A 21,451-nucleotide genomic window follows, 5' to 3' on the forward strand; every position below is an offset into this window, starting at 1 on the left:
CGACTTTTATATATAACGTAAGGAATACAAGCTATAAACAGAAATATTTACATGTACAGAATGAACACTATAATGAAAGGTACTACACATTTTTATATCTTAAGAGCATAGTCAAGACTATAAATCCAAAATACACATGGTTTCTTTCACTATTCTGGTAGGAAATGATTTTCGTCTGGGCACAAGGCTGTTTTTAACTACAAATGTTTAGACCTTTATTTTATACGTGGGGGGTTTGATATCCGGTCATAATTCTGTTTACTTGACGCAGCTGAATGTCACGTGTGTTTCAAGGCCGCAGAGGTATCAACTATGGAGGAAAACAGTAAGTGTTGAACCACGTTTTTCTAGGAGCGCTTTAATCCTTAGCGTTAGATTTCCCACAGCTTTAATATGTGGGTGTTCAGTTTAGTACATCAGCACAAGCTGCTGCTTATTTGGCCTGGAAGACTTCACGGGCCAGTCTCAGCTTCTTACCATGCCACAGCTCCTCTCCTGTGCCCAGAGCACAGCAGCATCAGCCCTGTGGTGAAGAGACGACACAGATACAAGACTGTGGGATCTGGAGGATGGCAGGACCATGAGGGGTCAGTTCAGAGCAAAGTGTGGAAGAACAAGAGCCCGGAGATGCAGATGAAAAATCAGAGGAAGGGAGGCGACCACAGAGTATCATCTGAACTCAGGAAACTGTGTTTGGAGGATTTCTCTGGAGAGAGGGAGAGGCCGGTGACACAGATGTCAACACCGCACAACAAACTAGAGACAGATGAGATTGTTTTTGGCATCTCTCCCTGTCTCTTGGCTCTCACTCAGGGAAGAAGAAAAGCCCATAAACTGTTTGTAAAAGGTGCTGAAGCCTCTCAGCGGGGTGCTGTGATAAAGGTGTGTGAAGAGGCTTATCGGCGAGGAGTACAAGTCCATTGGGTCAGCAAAAAGGATCTGGACAGGATGTCTTCTGGACGTGTACATCAAGGAGTATGTCTGCAAGCCGGTCCCCTGAGCTACCTCACCGAGGGCAGAGACACTGCACCTAACGGAAAACACACCCCTCTCTGGCTTGTCCTGGAGGAAATTCAAGACCCAATGAATCTCGGTGCCATCCTGCGCTCTGCCTATTTCCTCGGTGTGGACAGGGTTGCCAGTAGTCTGCGCAACAGCTGTCCATTGTCTCCAGTGGTCAGCAAAGCCAGCTCCGGTGTCATGGAGGTGATTGGGGTTTATGGATACGAAAACCTAGAAGATATGTTGAAGATGAAGGTTTCACAGGGATGGCATGTGGTTGGCACAGTTGGAGCCAAAGCAGAGGAATCACAGGTTCCTGTCATCCAGTGTTCGGACTTTCAGATGTCTAAACCCACATTGTTGTTGATAGGAGGTGAAGGGGAAGGCTTGTCCCAAAAGCTGCTCTCTCTGTGCCAAACGCTGCTCACCATCCCAGCTGGCAAAGAACTGATCCCCAGTATAGAGTCTCTGAATGTCTCTGTAGCTACTGGCATCCTGCTCTACTCTCTGCTGTCTTCCAGGAGGTCAAGCAGGTGATGACCATTATAACAATCTGCCTGGACTCTAAACAACAAGGAGGCTGAGAATTAACCAATCATGGTTATATTTTGATTATATTGTTGCTGTATTATTCTGAAATGGTTTACAAGATCATGGTGGTAATATTTTATTTTTCTTATTGTCAACAAACCGAATGAAAATACCAGAACTTCCAAAAAATGGAGAATTGTATATGTATCCAAAGACTGATCAATTTGCTGTATTAGTATGTGAGCTTTACTGAAAATAAAAAGCCCACATATGTGTTTTCACTATACCTTTGTGGGTTTATGGTGGTAGCACGATGAGTAAGACCTACTATTTTGTCCTTTTAAAAGTGTACAGACAGTTAAGGGATATAAATATGTTATGAAAACACCTATGTGGTCAAGCTTTATGTGAGTTTATGTGTGGGAAATTAGAACTTATGACCTCAGACCTCATGATATTTAAGTTGCATATGTAACTGCAGCCAAAGTCATGTCTTAATAACAAAATCCTCATCAAGGTAAGATGTGTTGCAGAAATACTGTTACACTGCATTTTACATGGCTTCTTTCTTAGGGGTGCTCAAACACACCTACATTTCAACTCAACACCTTTAAAAAATACAATTAATCATTAGGCCTTTTATTAACTAATGTCAGATTTTTTTTATTGTTCCACCACACACGAGCAATGTAGGATAAGAAAGAGGTAGCAATGGATTCCATGGTGGAAATTAACTTCACAATTAAGTTGAAAAGCAAATAGAGTTGCTGCCTGTTCTGACTGTGAGCACTGGGTTGTTATTAGTGCGACTTAGAAAGTATGTGGTTACGGCTTTATGGTGTGAATACTGTCAAACAACATTAGCTGACTTAGCTGCACACTTCCTCCTTCTGTAACTGATGCACTTTATTATTTTAGTTTAAGTGGAGATAAAGTACCCAACCTGGGCAGTATTATAAAGCATTGTAATTATTCTTCATTAACAAGTAAAAGAAAATTCAGTTTTATGTTTACATTATTTTTTTTTTCAAAGGAAACAACCAGGTTCAGGTGAGAAAGTGAGGTCAAAATGACGCTACCTGACTGCATATAAATCTGTATAATTCAATTTATGCCTTTTGTTGGAATATAAATTCTGATTGGATGTTAGGTTTGCTATTTGCTTGACAGCACAGAGAAGGATAGTGATGGAGACAAGAGGAGGGAGCAGGGTTTAGTCCCCAGACAGACCCCCCCTGGGCATAAGACCCGTTCTCCTTAGGGGCTGAGCACCCCCCAAAAGTCTGATCCTAGAATCGCCCCTGCAGATAGACAGAAAAATAAGTGAAATGCATGTGAGAATACATTTTCCACATGGTGGCAGTGTGCACAAACAGAGCTACCAACAAGCCAGTTTGGAGACTGAAGAAGAGTGGCGCACACAATGCACTGTACGGCTGACAAGGGTTGTGTCTCCCTGATTTTCACGATAAATTTCCAATTCAGTGGAAACTTGTGAAGGGGCAGCAGCGACGCCGTTCACTTTCTCGTTGTATGTATTTTCACACTGGATTTGGTGAGAAAAGGAAATCGTTGAACAGAAACCTCGGCGAGTGGTCCAACTTCTCCTAAACATTGGATTACACATTGAAGGCTGCATGAAGGAGTTGCCCAGCCCGACGGGGGCTCGGCCGACACCCTCGTTTATGGAAATCGACTCCGAGGCTTTGATGATTGGGCCTTGATTTTTTTTCTTTATGATGGGGGTGGAAGGAAAGACGAGTTCTGTGTGAAGAAGCGACATATTATTAGCACACGAGTGGTTGGCCCCTAAAAAGCTTCTATATCGTTCCTGCTTCCTTTAAAAAAATTGAGAGATTGTTGCTTAGCTGGCTAACAGCTGGGTAAAGCTAGCTAGCCGACGTGCTAACGTTACGTCTTTCTTTTGATGGGTCGCGAATCCAACCATTTCCATCGACCATCAACATTTTGGCAGGAGGATAATTTCTTCTCTTGGCCGCGGATTGGTGGTTAGATTTATAGGTGTACTGACCGGACATCTTTTAAGAATATAGATTTATTCTTAGATTGCTGGCTGAATATATTGTTGTGTCGAGTTAGCCGTTTACATGCTAACCAAAGCTAGTTCGCCGAAGCAGTAGCATTAACTACTTTAACTCAGCCACACGGCTCGTTTTACTCCCACACCGGGGAGTAATTTACAACAGCTGTCAACATTAACACTCCACATTTGACATGAACCCCTAATCTTGTCACGGTCATCGGCGTGTTAATGTCGGATTTCTGGGTTATTGGCCTTGCTAAATAGTTAGCTAACCGTATCGTTTCGCTAATAAATTTGTCAGCGTGTGCAGAAATTTAGGAAATCCTAGACGTAATACTTGTATTGACTAATGCCAGTGATTGCGTGATTTTCATTTGTGAATCTTATCTAGGGGCGATTTATCTGCTTTGTCCGCAACGCAGCCAAACGTGTCTTTTTTGTTTACATGCGTATAACTTATGTGGTTGTCGGTTGAATTTCTGCTAGCTAGCTAATGTTAGCCTTCTACGAGACCCAGTAAGCTATGTCCTGACATCCGTGCACGGTTTAATTTTCCATGTGGATTTAAGTTTCATTGAAATGACACTAAAATTTCGCCGAAAGAACGGCACCGATGCCAGTAGACTGTTGTCAAAGGACGGTAAATAAGCCACCGGTTTCATTAACGCCATTTTAACAGGGGCTCCCTGCGAGGGCCTGTGTGGTGGTGGTTTATCTGCGGTTCGGTGCCTTCCACCGGACCGGGACTTGAATAAAGTGCCTTTGGTCCAGTGGAGTTGCAAAAGGAGGTGCTGTGTGAACATGGAGGGTCCGAGCCGAAGCGCTGGATTCCGGCAGAGCCGACGGTCCCGTTCGCAGCGCGACAGAGAGCGGCGGCGGAGGAGAGTCGACCTGCCCACGGAACGGGCCACATCCCTGTCCTCCGGCTCCGATCACGAGGCTTGTGGGACGAAAAATGTCCTGGGTGCCGGTGGGAGGGAATGCCGGCCCGGTTTTGGGAGACACAGGCCTCCGCGCCGGAGGAAGAGAGAGTCTGTGTCCTGCGAGGAAGACATCATTGACGGCTTCGCTATAGCGAGCTTCATCAGTTTGGAGGCACTGGAGGTAAATGTCTTGATACCTTCACTGTCATCCACCAGGCAGCATCTACTTTCCACGTTAGTTTATAAAAAGTAGAGGATGAGGCTTTAATGTAGGGAGATGCTCAGTGTGACAGGACCTTGTCCTCTGGGTGGATGGGTGTGTGTAGAGCAGTGGGCATTTAAACCCAGGTTTTTACAGGTAGTGCTCTTCATCATGTATCTCAAAATGGTACAGATTGAACTTCTCAACCCTGTTTGGTGAAAACAGTCCTCAGGCCAAACCCAAACCCTGAGGCATCCCTCTGATGGGTTCTGGAGAGGCCTCAATTATTCATGTTCTAATTCTGTGAGGTGTTGATGAGCTGCCAAATGGCTTCTGAGAAAAGAGGAAAAATAAATGAGTATAATTACTCAACAGCAGGAACTGAGCTTGGCCTCTACCTAATATTTTGTATTCTTGTCTATGCATAAAGACAGACAGGACATATGGGTTAATCTGCTTTTGACCTCTGCATTAGGACAGGGAACCAAATTATTTGTCAGTGGGTTGTGTTGTAAAACACTGGCATACAGTTCCACTGTTCTCATGGGTTAGTCAATTTCATAGTCAAATGAACCAGTGAATGCCAAGCTTGATGGCTGGTCACTGTTTGAATCTGATAGTAGAGAAAGTACAGGCTAAGTTTAATTGTGTGTGTTTTTTAGCTATGATTTCCTACCTGATCTTTTTAACATTTACTGATCTTCAGTCTTTCTATAAAAGAAACAAATGACAAGATGTGGTGAGTTACCTGCTCTACGATTTTAGTTGTCAAATGCAAGTGTTGGTTTGCTACTGTATCAACAATCTTCGTGACTCCACCAAACTCAATTTACCAAACAGAATCACAACTGTGAGTTTGATGTTTAGTCTCTGGGATTTAAACTCTATTTTAAATCATATGCACCTTTTAATTTTTAGACATGATTGTACTGGTTTTCAAATGTTTTGGCCTGATACAAATAATCCCTTTTCCCTGATGGCTTCACTGAACTTTTTTCTTTCTTTTTTTTCCACAACTCTTTTTAGGCTGATACATAAATATATAAATAAGATGTGCACAAGAGGTCATATTTATCACCACTGCCATAAAAATCTCAAAACACCCCATGTAACGGAGTGTACATGTAAACAGCTGAAGTTACAGTCTCATGCAGGCTGCATACATCATTCTGTTGCTTCTGTTTTGTGATCACTGAGTAGTAACTATGCAGAAATTAGATCTGTCAACATATTAATCAGCATTCAGAAAGCTTAGTGATTTTGTTCTCAGACATACATATTCATGGTCTCTAGCATCGGTGTAAACAGGTTTTTATTTTTATTTTTTTTCTCTCCCTATCAGATGGACTGCTCTCTGAAGCCCAGTCAGCGCACTGATATGCTGGAAAGGACGAAGAAGGGGAAGAGAGGCCCAGAGGAGAACGGTGGAGGGCCGCTATCTGAGCCGGAGGAAGGAGCCCCACACAGTTACTCCAGCAGCTGTTGGATCAAGAGCAGAAATAAGAGAAGGAAGATAGAGGTGAACCCATGAGTCACGACTCGGCAGGGCTTTAATGTTTTGGTTGATCCTACATTCACCTTGTCATATTAGAGGTGGTGTTAATTCTTCATCAAATATCTATGTTTACATTTCTGGAACACTGCTGACCGGTACATCCTGCCATTGAAAACGATCTAGTTAAACTGGTTTTCACACACCCTATTGCACAAATGCTAACAACACCTATCATTCAAGGGTGTTTTTTTTTTTAATGAATAAGCACAGGGGTGTGCTTGTAACAGTCATTTGTATCAAAATATTTTACCTATTATTAAGCTTAATTACTTGATATATATCATTTTCTAATTACTCCTGTTTAAAACCTGACACAAAACTTTTGTTGCTAATACAGTTTGTTCTTTTTTTTTTTTTTTTTTAGGGCCACCCTTTGGAGACTGGCTACATCGTACGTTTCTTTACTAATGTTAAACTCAATATACGTTGCATGGAATATTCTGGCAGATTCAAATCTAATTGTGTTTGTTCCATCTCTTTTCAGTGTGACACTGAGAGTGATACTGGAGACAAGGTGTGTACTTTTTACCAGTAACACTTGCAGGCATGTTTAATGACTTAATGAATGCATGACACTCCACACAATGGCTTTTTGTCATAGTTTTGGGAGAAAATGATCTGTATTTCTGAAAGGGAACCCAACAAACTAAACTCCGACTACGTAAAGAGATGCTGAAACCAGAATTTCACATTTTCAGTTTTGATGGGATGTAAGAAAATGCTGATTAGGTTTTGAGTATAGATGAAGCATCATCCTCATAAATTCTTTTTGTTTCTCCATCTAGGCTTCCGACAATGACATGGATCCAGTGTTCACAGTCAGTACCAGGAAAGGTATGATAAATTTGGCCCACTTTAGTTTTTTCTGCTGCTTCACATTCGTGAAACAATTAACTGATGTGTCAGTCAATGTGCCCTAACAAGGCTATATTTAGATCTTAACAGGAAATTAACAAAGCAGTGCAGCTGATTTGAGCCAATTATATGAAAATGAGATTGTACAGTGATGTACAATGTGATGATATGACACAAGAGATGAGAAGTTTGGGTTTTTCATGGTGTGGATTTAGTTGATAATCCTTTGAGTTGAACAAAAAACATGTTTTAACTGCGCTGCGATGAAGAAAGAACTGGTCAGTACCAGACCGAGGCATCGCAGCTTCACTGGTTGGGCAGTGTCATGATGAATTTTCTCCAGAGATGTGGATACATGTATTGATCCAGTGCTCTGTTTTCCCCAAATTTAAAAACTGCATACAACTCATTGGATCCATTTTTATGAAGAGTAACATGAGGCCAGGGAAAACTGTGGCACTAAAAACCCATTTTGAATTTTATATTGACAGTAAGGCCACTGTTGGCCTCAATACTGAACTGTCAGATAAATAAACCACTAATTTTGGATTGGATCTAATTATTCTCACCTCTGTCTCAAATTATTCTCTCTGCAAATGAAAGTTTGCACATCAGATGAAGGTTGTGTCCTGTGAAAACCTCACCACCAAGCATTGTTGCACGTTTTGGGTTTGTGGTGTGTGTGTTGTTTCTTTCTCCTCCTCCTCTTGTGGCTCTGTGCAGTATAATGTGAAGAAAGGCCAAATGCTGACTGATAATCTCTTCTTCAGCTGTGGAGCCTTCTCCATCAAACATGGGTACATCCATGGGAAAAAACTGCCCATCCCTCCCTGCCCGCTGTGGTGGAGTCTCACGGTTGATGGTGACCCCGCGAGTATCTGGCCTGGAGCGAAGTCAGGAGAAAAGCCTGGAGCCGCATTTTCCAGAGCCTGTTTCTTCTTCTACCTCTTCCTCCCCCTTCTGCCTGCCTTCCCACTGCCCGGTCCCAGGCTCAGGCCCGGTCCCCCGGCACAACCCGGTGAACAGTAACAGCAGCCGCCACAACGGTAGCCCCCCTCTTTCCAAACACAAGCCCTTCCTCACTTTGTCTGGACGATCTCACTCCATCTATAACAGGTATGTGGCCTATAAATACCTGCAACTTCCTCCCCCATTATCTTGCTTCCTGTTTTATACTCATGGTGTCCTTCCTCCCAGGAGCAGCACCCCAGTCAAACCTCCATCATCTTCTTCATCTGCTGCATCTTCCGCATCGTCCATGCGCCCCCCAACTCCCTCCACCAGTGTATCGCTGCCGTACATCAGGGGTTCAGGATCCTCGGGGCCCCTTCGACCCCCATCACGAGCCAGCTCTGGGGCCCTGTACACATCTTCACCTGGCCTTCCTCCCCCTCCACCTCTGCTAGGTCCTGGCCACTCAGGAGCAGGTAGAGTCAGCCAAGAAGAATGCTGCTTTCCACTGTTTTTTCAGCCCGATGGTCTGTTTCAGCTGTTCATGAGAACACGATGACTAAGACGCTACTAAAATAGACCAAACCCAGACTTCCTCTGGTGGTTGTCTGCCCTGTGAAGGAAGTTGTGCATTGATGAACCGAGTTCTGATCACAGACTCGGGACTGCGAGCATTGTATTGCTTGTATAAGGAAGAGGTTGCATGTTGGTTCTGATTAATTCGAGTTAAATGTTAATCTCAGACCTTAATGTAGCAGCACTTTTATTTAACAGCCAGTCTGTGGATTGTATTTACATTTTTTCCTTTCTCCTAATGTCCTTCACTATATAGACCCTGTATTTTTAAAAACTTAAACTCTCACTTCTTGAATTCACCAGAGCGTGAGGGCAGACGCAGCGTACCAGGGGCTGAAAATACTGCAGCAGCTGCAGGCCGCTCCACTCCTGGTGGTCCATCAGCATCGAGCTCCACACCGGGTTCATCAGGCCGCACATCTCAGAACCAGCCGAGCATCCAGCCCCTGGCCTTCCAGTTCCATCAGCACAACCACCAGCACCAACACACACACACGCACCAACACTTCACGCCCTTCCTCCACCCCACAGCCACCGCACCACCTCTGGTGAGATGTTCTCTGCTGTTGTGCTGAACATCTGTCGTACTTGAATTCCAGTGTGGCTGGAATGTAGACCGTATTTATTTTTTTTCTGTTTTAACCCATGCTCTGCTTTTTGTCTGTTTAGTTTGATAAGTATGCTGGCAAAATGGACGGCCTGTATCGACACACTGTGAGTCCTTTATGCCATCTTATTGATTATTTAAACACGTGGTTTAAAAACAAGGCTGCAAATACATTTCAGGTGCTTAAATATTTTACAGAAGACATTGTAATAGACCTATTCAGCTCTAAGTCATATATTTCTTTGTGTTGCAGCAGTTCTTCCCACAGTTCCCGCCGCCCTCAGTGCCGAGTATCCAGCCTGTGATTCCTCCCACTGGGCCTTTCAGCTCTTTGCAAGGAGCGTTTCAGCCAAAGGTGAGGAAAGCCCCTTTTGTGTTTGTGTTACTTATTCCTGGACACTGACTAGACGTTTTGTTAGGACACATCTCACATTTCCTGCTGTAATCTCTGTCTCAGCATTGATCAGTATGACAGTTTAGTTCATTTGAGCACCCACGCTGAAAGATGATTGTTGGAAAGCAATTAGCATGTCCTGGAGAATGGTACAGAAGGGTAATTTATTGAGGAGCACTGACCCTCAGACAGTTGGATGCCATGCATGAAAAATGGAAGTTGAAAAGAAAAGAAAGATGTCAGCTGTTGTAGATCAGTAGGTCGTGGCTGATTTGTTGTGCTGTGTGTGACAGCCTCTTGTCCCTCAGGGAACGGGTCCTGATATAACCTCACGACTTGGGGTTATGCCTCATCACCTGCAGCCCAAAGACCCCAGGGTAAGAACAACATGCTCACTTACAACCTGTTCTTATTATTTGTTTTTTTTTTTTTTTTTTTTTTTTTTTTTTTTTTTAGGATGTGGTTAGGATGTGCTGCAACATGGGCCTAGTCAGTGCAGTAAAGAGTGCAAAGCTATTCTTGATAAAGAGTGAGACATGTTGATTAAAAGTGGTTTGACACTTCTGTTCTCTTGTAGCTAACAGATCCATTTGGGACATCGTTGAAAGTCAGTAATGTAAGCAAAAACATGTTTTTGAATCCCTTGGCTCCTTCAAACCTTCAGCCTGTTTTACTTTCTCACTGCTTCACTCACTCTTTGCACTAATCTCACTTGTAATCTTGACTGCTACTGGTCTATTCTCTGCCCTTGCACACCCAGTTAGACATTTTAGATGCAGAAATGACCCTGTGATGTATGTGGTTGCCCTTTACTCTGATTTTCTTGTATTTTTTTTTTTGTTTTTTCTTCTTTCACTTTTAAATATATACCCAAACTTAACATAGCACAGTAGTAAAGTAACCTTATCTCTAGCTGGAAAAACCCAATTTTATGAAAAGGCTAGACAAGATATTTCTGAACAAGATCTGACTCTGTGTGCAAAGGCTCAAATCTGTACATGCATGATTGGTGGAGTTGTTAAACCCCTGTAACATTTGTGCTCTGCAGAAACCAGGAAAATGGTGTGCTATGCATGTATATGTGGCCTGGATGATTCTCAACCATCAGAAAAAAGTAAAGGTAGGTGTTTTTATTCAAATCTGGTGAGATATTCAAAGTGGGCAGTGCCAGGTTAACTCTTCTTCATTCTTCCAGCTCATGCAGGCCGATCCTCACAAACTGGATTTCCGTAGTGACTTGCTGGCCCGTCTTCCTGGAGCTGGTGGACTGGGCCCCCTGGGGCCCATCGGAGGAGCCCTGCCTCCCACTCATGACTTGACCAGACCTCCCACTCTGTTCTCAGCTACAGGTGCAAAACATTTCTGTATCTCCAGAACAGCTGACAGTTTGTTGTTGAGAATGTGTAGTGACAAATATGCTGCATGACAGAAAAGAATGTGTTCAGGCCATCTGGGGTTTTTTCTTCTACTATTTTACCTCTGGATGTAATTTTGACTGATTTATCTGTGACTTTGTCCTGTCGTCACGTCCCAGAGGTTGGACAGCTCAGGGGTGTGATCTCTCTGTGTCAGTAGTTTGAAGAGCTTGATTTGATTACTTGTGACGTTCTTTGTTTAACTGTTACTTCCTTTCCTTAGGTGCAGTCAATCCGTCCTCGGCTCCGTTCATCTCTCCATCGGCGCCCCACTCCTCGTTCCTTGCACCCACTGCACACTTGGGTAAGAGCAGCTTAAAAAAGCACATCTCCATCTGCTCCATCTGGACTGTCACTACAAATAAATGAACAAAAAACATCCATTTATTGTTGCTAAAATTTGCATGGCTGTTAGCGTTAAATGAACCACAGAGTGTATTTTCAGCTACAGTTGTGATAAAGTGCCATCACACAGTGTCTTTGTTCTTTTTGTTCATTTTCTTACATCTGCTTAATGACATTTTGAAGCTTCACCTGACTGCAAACACTAAGAAATGTGGCCAGTGTTACTGATATTTCCCTGTGCGTGCTTTAGATCCATATGGTCGATCCCCACCCTTCACCCCACTGGGAGCCCTGGGTTCTGGTGCCTTTGGAGGACTTGGCAGCCCAGCACTGGGTCAGTCTCATGGTATCTCTGGTACTGAAACACAAAACTTAATGGATAGGTTGGGATGTTTTCAAGCCTGTCTTGATGCAGTCGTCACATTAGGTGCATGACAAGAGTTAGTGGGTGTGACTGAACACAGCCCTACAATAAAACAGCACAAGGACTGTGTTTGGTCATCTGTAGCTGAAATACCAGTGAGGGAAAGCTGATCCAGTACGTTCAGTTTGAGTAATAGATCCATACTGTATGTTTGAAGTCTCATCAAAAAGCACTGCACAGTTGTTTATCATATTATGAAGCATGATCCTGTTCAAACACGATCACGTGTCTTTCACAACAGTCACCAGGTGAACAGTAGGCTATAGGAATGTTTTTGATTGGCCACTGTGGGTCCTGCTCGATGATGTCACGTTGCATTTGAGCAAAAGCTGAGTCAGATTCAGGTCTGTTTGCAGACAACCCTACGAGTTGGTTTCGTTTTTTCCAGTGCCCCCGTGCAGAATCAATGGACCAGCATCATTCAAAGTGAATAGAGGGCTGTGTTTTTTCACACAGGGTTAACGTTGGTTCTGTTTGTCACTGGAATCATTCCTCCTCTCCGTACTGGCCATGGAGTCATCTTCCCTAATGCAGCTCCATTAAATCTTCCTGCGGTGCAATAATGCATTCTGAAGTCCTTCTGTAGACAGTATGAGGCTTGAGTTTCCTCATTAGCCAAATCAAGTGGGTGTGTTGTGCACTGGCAACAAACCTACGCTCAACTACAAGGAAGAATCTTCCTGTTGCAAGTCAAGGAAATGTTGTCTGGGGAAGCACACAAAGGCAGATTTGTACTTAAAGCTCTGACTTTGGATGATACTTTCTCAGACCACTGCACCCTCAGTATGTTTTCAGCTGAAGTCAGAAATGCATTTTAGCACTGAATGCTGTGGATTTTGTCTTTTCCCTGCTGTTGCACTAGGAAGGGATTGCATCACAGCCGGCATGGACAGGAAGAATAATTTTAGCCATCAGCATTTGGACAGACTTGAATAAATCCAAACATGTCCTTTAAGTCCTGCTTCTCTTTGTAAGAGCTTTGTCTTTAAGGTGGATCATGTAAGGTGATTCTAACTAATCACTAAATGAAATATTTGGAACTTTTGAAAAGATGACAGGTTTTCTTTGATTCAGGTTAAACTGTGTGTGGGTGGAAAACAATTAGCCCTGCACAGGTTGCACAGGTTGTGCAGTATATAATGTTTTTAATAAGCCGTTACCTCTTACATCTGAGTGGGGGAATATTGCAGTTAATGTCTAAGTTTTTCAGTGGCCTTCAAAGATCCATCCCCATCAAATCTGGTACCTTTAACAATGTTATACCTCAGTGTAACGGAACATTTGGTAAACAGCACTAAAGACAACAAATTAAAACAATTTGTTGTGGATTTATTTTATTCCTTAGTACTGGTACAGGTGAGGGGTGAATCCAAATGGTAGCTCTTTCTGCCCTATCTTCACATGCAGCAACTTAACCTGCTCTTTGTCGTGGGTTGTAAAACTAACAACTGCTGTCAGTATTGAAACAGGAACCGGTGACGTGGCTGCTTCCAAAGAAACAATAAACCTACATGGTAGCTCCTCATTCTCATGAGAGAATTCTCATTGCAGTTGGTTACCATCCTCCAATTCACAGGAAGCCAGAAAAGGAGTATAAACTAGATATTGTGTTGTGTGTGCCTGTTGTAAAAGTGTATTACTGCTGAGATGAGTGGGCCTCAAACTAGCACCTGTTTCTCTTTTGCAAAAATAACTGCATTTACATTTCAGTTCCCGCAGTCGTCTAAACATCGAGTAACCACAGCAGATACTCTGCGGGAAGCTGCGATCTGGTTCTGAATCAGCCCTCAGACATAAATACACATTGGAACTATAACACAACCTCTGATAATTTCCTTTTTCTTTTTTTTTTTTGTTACCATCAGACCACACCTGGGTGCTAATGTTTACTTGACATTTAGTAAAGTTTATCAGTCATCTGGTTGATGGTTACATTAATTAGTATAAACATGTTTTACTCCAAAAGGGCTTCTAAATTGTCCAAGTGTGTAACAACTGAGCATCAGCTGCACCTGAATAAATCCACTACACTTATAACCAAAGGATGGCTTAAATAAAGAGTTGTCTGATTAATTGAGGGGAAATGTTCGACTCTGCTTCCCCTTCTGAGCAGAATAAACGTGTCTTAACTTTGAGCCAAGGTGTTTCTCATCACTCACTGCTTTTCTCCCTTCTCCCTTCCTAATGCTTCTCTTTCCTGTCTCATAGCACAGCTACAGCTCTGCTGTCACTGTGAGAGACATGCTGTGAATTGCTGTGCGGACTTTGTCATTGATATACAAGTACAAGGTTGGATGCATCAATTTAAGTAGCCGTGAAGACTGCAAGCAGTCGCAATAAAAGTCCGAAAAATGTCTGCATACTAGGACGTTCTCCCATGGTTTAGTTGTGTTTGAACCAACTGTTTTTGATTAAGATTTCCTTTGTGCATGCTGTAAGAAAGGTTGGACAAGTTTAGAGAAAAAGAGTTTAGAAGAGAATTAAAACATGGACTTTTGTTTGATAGTTGTGTTAATTTTAACTTGGAAGAATTATGACTCATGAAGATATTGGACACTAACAACAAAACCTGATATAGGGCATTTGTATTTTCTTTTACCTCCACGAGATGGCAATATTTGTATATTTAATTCAACAGTGTAAAGTGTAAACTACCCACACTGCAGCTTTTCCTTCTCTAATAAAATGAGTCTGGTCTGCAGCAGGCTCCATGTTTGGCCCAAAAGACTCACCAGCCACTGTGGTCGGTGGCTTGTCCACGGCCAACCACCATGACCCATGGAACCGTCTACACAGTGGCCCGTCTGGGTTCCCTGCAGGCCCCAGCTGGGCTAAAGGTGCAGACAAACGGGATGAGAGGGATCGGGGGAAGGACGGAGAGAGGAGAGACATCCCCCACATCAAGGATGAAAAGGACAGGTATGATGTTCGACTGGTTTTAAGTACAACTGTTTTGTTGCTTCTGTATTAAATGTAAAAGTATCTTATATGGGCGGGATTGTTTGGAATAAAAATTGACAGCTGCTGCAAATAAGGTTTGGTCTGAACTTTAAACTTGTGGCCTGGAAAAGGCATATTTTTTAAAACATGGTGTGATTTTTATTTATTTTTTTTAATGCACATTATTTTGCAGAGACAATATGCTGTATGGCCGACAACCTGTGCGAATGTCTCCAGTGGCTCCTTCCTTCAAGCCCCGCAGTAGCACTCCAGTCTCCCACATTAATGGGCACAGCAGTGCCCTGGGGGGGAGCAGTGGGCCTATTGAGGACCTGACACGCAGCTTAAACAGAGAAAGAGACCGGGAGCGAGACCGAGAGGGGGACAAGAGGCCGCTGCCGTCCACGTCTTCACGGGCGCCTCCTCTTGGCTCTTCATCTTTATTGGCGGACAGGGATAGACCACGATCTTCCTCATCTTCTGTGCTCACTACACCTCCACCTTCCAACCGCTCAGCCGCATCTCCTTTGGACCTTTACGCGCGCCCAATGGCCCCAACAGCACACAGCCTCCACAGCGAACCCTCACACTCCCAAAGAGACAGCAACCTCCCTGCTTCCACGACAGCTTCCACTTCTGTTACTTCTTTATCTCAGGCCAAGAAGTCTGACCGGACCACCACACCAGTCTCCAAACTCCAAACCAGTCTCCTTCCTGTTAAAGTCAAAGAGGAGCGGAAAGAGGAGCCGGAGAATATCCCCATCACGCTGCCCCCCCCAGCACCCAATCACAGCTTTGACCGCCCCAACAGCCATCCACACCATCCTCGTTCTGGAACCCCTTCCTCCTCCTCTTTATCACTGACTCCCACTCCTGGTGTTCCCCTCCCACCACCCACTCCAAACCCTCCTACCCACCAACACCTTTCCCTGCTTGACCGTTGTGCATATCTGGGGGGTGCAGCAGGGCCTCCAGGGTTGGTAGTTGGTCCAGGAGAATGTTTCCCCCATGGTCCAGGCCAAGGACCTTCACAGGGTCCACATAGCTTCACGTGGGGCCCTTGGAGGGAACTGGCAGCTCAGCAGCAACAACAGCAGCATCGTCGGGAGGCTTTGGCACTTCGGTCTGACCCTCACCTAGCCCTGAGATCCGACCCACACCTGGCCCGACTGCTCCAGCATCAGCGCTATCTGGAGGCAGAGAGGGCTGCAGCAGTAGCAGCTGCAGCCAACCCTCACCACCCTCCAACTTCTACCTCTACTGCCTCCACCTCTGCTGTCCGCCAGGAGTTCGGTCTACCGCCCCATCCTTTTGACCGCCCTCCTCAGCTTGGACCGCCAGGAGGGGGGCTGATGGATGAAGAGCAGCGTGCCCAGATCCTGAGGGAAGACTTTGAGCGGGCTCGCCTCTTTGGGATGCCCCCACACCTCCTTCCTGGCTCTCACCTCCCAAGCCCCTCTCATGCTGCTACTGCCGCTCACCTGGAGCAGCTCCACCCTGGCCTTCTGTCCCACACCGCTGCTTCTCAGCACCATCCGGGCCTTTACTCCCGTCTAGGCCCACACCACATGCCCAATGGCATCCTGGCAAAGACCCCTGCTAGTTTGATGGGAGCTCTGTCAGCAGGGGCACCGCCTCCACTCATTCCGTCCGTCACCAGCCGGTCTTCCACGCCTCCCCGCCGACTTGGAGGGCCAGGTGAGCTGGCACTGTACAGCACCCACAAAGACGGAGAGTCCAGATAGTACAGGGACATCACTGGAGGAGATGAAGGGAAATGTCAGGATCACTGTGCTGCTCTCAACCTGCCCTGTTTTCCTCTTGCAGACTACTAAACCCTGCCCCTGTCAGGTGTTACACAACCAAACCAGCTCCACAACACGACATGGACAGGAGAAATAGTTACCCCCCAGGGAAAAAAAGGGGAACCATGACTGGATGTAATGGTAGGGGGGAAATGCAAGACATTCTCGTGACTTGGAATATGCCACAATGGTTCTATCAGTGCAATTTAAAGGTACATGGTTTCTGTACATCCTCTGTGTATTTTTATTTTATACTGACTGTTGGTTATTACAGCACTCACTTTCAAAGCTGTCAGAAGAGGCAGAGGAGAGCTTTTTTCATTTGTCAGGTGAATTTTGATTGATAACTTTTAAGTGAGCTTTCTCGGGGTGGCTTGGAAATGACTTCCAGTGGGATGTTCACTTTGAAAACATCCTCAGCTTGGTTTATCAAGGCATGTTATAAAGCCCTCCTCTACATAAATCAACCATGATTAGGTGTTGTGGATGAGGGTTGTTTAGAAGTATGGTGGTAAGGCTGTTCTTTCTGTTGTCTTTTTGTCATTGTTGAGACAGATTACCCACGAGCCCATTTAATACTGATCAGTAAGCATCGTACCTCAGTTTCTTGCTTTACCCAAAAATCAAACTCCAAACCCTCAGCTTCACTGATAAATGAGATTCAACCTTTTTTGGTGTGTTTTTTGTTTTCAAAGGATGAATGGTGACATGAACTGTGCTACACTGTGTAAGTGAACACAGTATTTTAGAGCTTCCTGTAACTGTTTCCCAGTCTCCTCTTGACTATATGAGCAGGACCAGATTATAGTAGTCTAGAGAAATTGCCTTTGTAATTATTATTCTTAACATTAATTATCTTCTATAATAATAAATATATTCATTGTTATGTTATTTGTCATTGTTTCGGGTATCAACCAGTACTCTCTCCCCAGGTAGTAATACGTTTCAAATATGTTTCCTGCAAAAGACAAAGTAAAAGGCTTGCTTCACAGAAAACCTTTGCTTGTGAACATGAAGCCGTATCCATTGCAACCTCTGGCCTCTTCAAGAATCTCATCTATGACTTTATTATGCTGAGAGGGAGGTTTGCCTGTGTGGTTGTGTGTTACACCCATTTGGGACGATGGGAGCCTTGTACATTGAACTTTCGAGTTGTTTCATCAACAAAAAATAAGTTATATACATGGATAAGTGGGACATCTGCTGATGAGCTGAAAAAAAGTATAAGGACAATTAGACAGTGGATATCCTGAGAGGGAAAAGACTGGGTCGATTATTTTAATATGACCATTTTATACCTTTCAAACCCCTCCCCTAGAGACCACAAAGATTAATTATTAAATGAATTGTTGTTTACTCTGTTGTGTGAGTCTTTTGTTGTCTGAACATTGCAAAAAATGTCCATCATGGTTTCTTAGGGCCTAAGTTCACATAATTACAGTCCAAAGCCAAATACTATTGAAATTATCATCAGAGAGAATCAGGAAAACAAGCACATATTTAAATTTTTGAAGCTGTAACCAATTTTTGACTTTTTTTGCTTAAAAATAGTGATTAATTTTGTCAGTCCTCTCATAGTTGACTTTGCAGACAAGCTGAAAGGCTTATGATTAATACAGTCATTTTCATTAAGGATTATCTATAACAAACCAGAAGGGAAATTGGAAGCTACTGTGGTATTATTACTCCTACTTAGGGCACAACTTATGATTATTAAATCCTGAGAAACTGTGAAATTAGTGGCATTAAATTGTTTGACCAGATGCCCAAAACACAGATATACTCTATTTACTTTCATGTAACGCAATAAAAAGCTTTAAAATGCCTTTCTTGAGAAGCTGGAACCAGAAAACATAATTATAATTAAAACAGCTGAGAAGATTAATCAGTGATTAAAATGGTTGTCATTTATTTTTGATTAACTAATTGGTACCACTCTAATCCCAAATTAAAGTGAATAGGCAAGTGTCACTATAAATAAGGAAATCTTATATTTCAGAATGGTTCATGTAAAAGAAAAAGTACCAGAATTTACTGCTTCATGTATTGTCAAACAAGTTTGCCACACAAGCTGCTGATTTGTCTACAATTATCTTCTTTGTCAATTATTTCCTTAATTAGTCTAATTAATTGAAGCCCATATTGACAACCTATAATGCCATGTGAGACAAAGAACATTAGCTATAAAATCCTGATAATCAGGAATAAAAAGATAATCTTTGTGCTTTGGTTAAAAAAAATAGATATAACATCAAAGTACTCAATTATTAGACTCATTTCAGGTCTAAGTCATACACCACATAATTTAAAAGGGATTAAAGAAACAAATTTTTCCTTGGCTTGATCTGTAATAATACAGGTATCACATGCCCAGGTCGTTTGATGATGGAAAAATGACCATAACTTCCATCCATCACCATATAGTTGTCATTCAATGATCACAGGAAATTACTACAAAAGCTATTGATAAAACCATCTGAATATAAGCAGACAGGTACAATTAAATTCAATGTTAAAATGGTTTTTTTTTACTGTGGTGTTAATATAATTAATTCTTATCATCATTAAACCTTACACATAGGGACCAGTGATGCATATTTTAACATGGAATAAAAACATAAAATACAACACAAGACAATTCTGTAATAATAATATAAAACGGGATACGTGATTCCATTAACAATTTGCAGTGCTCCACGGAGCAGGGTTCTGGCAATGAACTAAAATATTAATATATAAATACAATTTTATAGTAACGTGTAAATAAATTAAAGTATAACTTAAATAAGGTGCAAACTTTCTGATATGTCAACATTTCAACTGGCGCGCTTGTCAACATCTCGCGAGATTTGGCTGTGCTCTGTACTTTGCAGCAGCGGTCCTCCACCATTTCGCTGCGTAAAGTCTCCTCCCCGCGACCGCTACATTCTGCGCCGAAACCCAGTCTCTCCCGGTCCGTATTTTAACTTCTTCCCACAGACCTAGTGGTACCTCGTTGGGTACCGGGAGGCAGTTTGGACTACTGGCATTACGGATTGAGTGCGATTTTACGCGGATGACGACTCCTTCAACGAGAATTTAGTAAAAGAAAATTGGTCGGAATTTTCAGGTAGGTGGGAACTTAAGATGGCGGCCACGGGCGGGAGGGGGAGGGGGAAGGAGGAAGTAATGGGGGACCCGAGGGGGGAATCAGACTGACGAAAGGACACAATCAGACTGCGTCTCAGTTGGTAGTATATCTTCAACAGACTGCGCTGAATGCTACTGGCATTAGGTTGAACTAAAACGGATTAGCGAAATACGAAGGCACGATACCGAACATGTCCCGATTTAAACCGCGCTGAACGACACAAACCATCGTTTCTTTGCCGTCGCTTTTAAAAAGCCATCCGTAGGAGAGGGTGGGTCCCCTTTAGTCCCCCGTGTAATCATTGCAAAATTTATATGGAACTTTGCAACCTTTGTTTTTCGCTCTTTTGTATATTTAGGTAGAAATTAATAGTCATTGTTCTTCGAAACGGAATAAATTTCACTAATTTATTTTCGTAAATACAGAGATTTGACCCCACGCAGTGACGTCACGAGTGATTGTCTCCCCCCCCCTCTCTCTCTGTAGTGCACAAGCGGGTTTTAATGCAACTTTTTTCAGGTGTTTTTGTCTCAGTTTGTAGTAACTCAGCAAATGTGCCCCGATAAATAAACGGGATCCTTTTGAGAGCGAAGCATTACATAACTGCGGGTGGCATGGGGGCGCCTGCGCATCAAATGAACGCACCCTGGTACTAGTTAACTCTTCCAGCCTGCTAGTTTAGTGGGCTTGTTATTGTGGAAGCTAACGTTAGCTAGTTAGCCAGCCAGCTAACTAGCCAAAACCGGTGTTTTATTGAAATCTGCCCCCCACACACCGAGCGTTGTTTCCCCGCTAGTATTGACCCAAAGCCTGCGTTCATTTGTGGTGGTTTGTTGAAAAGGCGTTAACCGCTCGGTTGTGTTCCCTTTATGAAGAACCCGATTCTGGGCATGTGATCCCACTGCTACTCGGTTAGCAATGAAAAGTCGATTCTTGCTACCTACGCAGCCGGTGCACGTAAAACTGCAGAGTATAAATGTAATGTACCAGCAGGAGATGATTATCCACAAGTTTACGTGGCTGATCTAACCGCTGTGAGAACCGTCTACGGCACGAAAGCGGAAAATGAATGACCGGAGGGCCGCGCGTTTGGTCACCGGCTTTTAGCTTGAGAGCGCATGCTGCGGAATTCCCAGCACTTCCAGTGGGCGACTGCAGCAAATGCAACTGGAAACCAGCTGCCAGAGCTGTTGCTTTAGTGCAGCTTCACAGGATCGTTTTATTAAGTCAAACACAGACACACACGCACACACCAGAGCCGTAGCTCCAGCCGTAGCACTCGCAGACTACAGCCTAGCTTTGTGCGTGTTTAGTGACGTGACACGTTGTGATATTTGTGTTTAATTTACTAATTGAAGGCTAATGATGATCATTACTGCTTTAGCTCCTTCGCTGGAAAACGCACAGTTACCCTGCAGCAACAGCAAGGGATTTTCTTACTGTAAAATACTCTGATACAAGTAAAACTCCCACACTTTGAGTACTAGTATATAATGTAGAAGATATACTTACAGTAGATCTGCAGTAATTGTCTGATTAAGTTATTTATTGATTGTATTCATTGTTTTTTTAATACTGATGATTTTAATTAATTGTTTGGCTTGTAGAAATTGTAAAAAAAAATAGTGAGAAACTTCAACATTGACAACCTCATGACTATTAATAACTGAAAGGAAAAGTAGCAGATCGTCTCACCTGAAAAGCTTGAACTTTGGCGTTTTGCACGTGAAATGGCTTAATTATTCATATATA

The 21,451-nt window shown here is 43.3% G+C and overlaps 3 protein-coding genes across 15 annotated transcripts in view; all 3 read left to right on the forward strand.

Annotated features, from left to right (window-relative positions):
• The first annotated feature begins 283 nt into the window (after nucleotides 1-283).
• On the forward strand, nucleotides 284-1,841 carry mrm1 (mitochondrial rRNA methyltransferase 1 homolog (S. cerevisiae)). Its single transcript, XM_026315623.1, has one exon. The coding sequence runs from the start codon at nucleotides 394-396 to the stop codon at nucleotides 1,537-1,539; it is 1,146 nt and encodes a 381-aa protein (XP_026171408.1). The 5' UTR covers nucleotides 284-393; the 3' UTR covers nucleotides 1,540-1,841.
• A 1,080-nt stretch (nucleotides 1,842-2,921) lies between these two features.
• fbrs (fibrosin) lies at nucleotides 2,922-17,925 on the forward strand. Of its 10 annotated transcripts, none has more exons than XM_026314817.1 (18): nucleotides 2,922-4,681; nucleotides 6,045-6,221; nucleotides 6,622-6,648; nucleotides 6,742-6,771; nucleotides 7,043-7,091; nucleotides 7,883-8,228; nucleotides 8,310-8,539; nucleotides 8,943-9,187; nucleotides 9,309-9,353; nucleotides 9,500-9,601; nucleotides 9,934-10,017; nucleotides 10,218-10,256; nucleotides 10,689-10,760; nucleotides 10,836-10,989; nucleotides 11,279-11,359; nucleotides 11,651-11,755; nucleotides 14,527-14,743; nucleotides 14,958-17,925. In XM_026314817.1, exons 1-18 carry the CDS (start codon nucleotides 4,379-4,381, stop codon nucleotides 16,507-16,509), a joined length of 3,858 nt encoding a protein of 1,285 aa, XP_026170602.1. In that variant the 5' UTR covers nucleotides 2,922-4,378; the 3' UTR covers nucleotides 16,510-17,925. The 10 variants fall into 10 exon arrangements, with proteins under 10 accessions (XP_026170602.1, XP_026170606.1, XP_026170608.1 ...); XM_026314821.1 differs by having other exon boundaries at nucleotides 11,651-11,734; XM_026314823.1 differs by having other exon boundaries at nucleotides 11,651-11,734; nucleotides 14,530-14,743.
• A 1,528-nt stretch (nucleotides 17,926-19,453) lies between these two features.
• Nucleotides 19,454-21,451, forward strand: part of srcap (Snf2-related CREBBP activator protein) — a 29,137-nt gene continuing 27,139 nt past the window's right edge. For 3 of the 4 annotated variants that reach the window (XM_026316073.1, XM_026316076.1, XM_026316075.1), the window contains exon 1: nucleotides 19,454-19,678. The gene's annotated coding sequence lies outside the window, so the exon portion shown is untranslated. Of the gene's footprint in view, nucleotides 19,679-20,239; nucleotides 20,349-21,451 lie in introns of those variants that run through there. The other variant, XM_026316074.1, reaches the window with a different exon arrangement.

This window comes from Mastacembelus armatus, chromosome 19, assembly GCF_900324485.2.
Source record: "Mastacembelus armatus chromosome 19, fMasArm1.2, whole genome shotgun sequence".
Classification (NCBI taxonomy): Eukaryota; Metazoa; Chordata; class Actinopteri; order Synbranchiformes; family Mastacembelidae; genus Mastacembelus; species Mastacembelus armatus.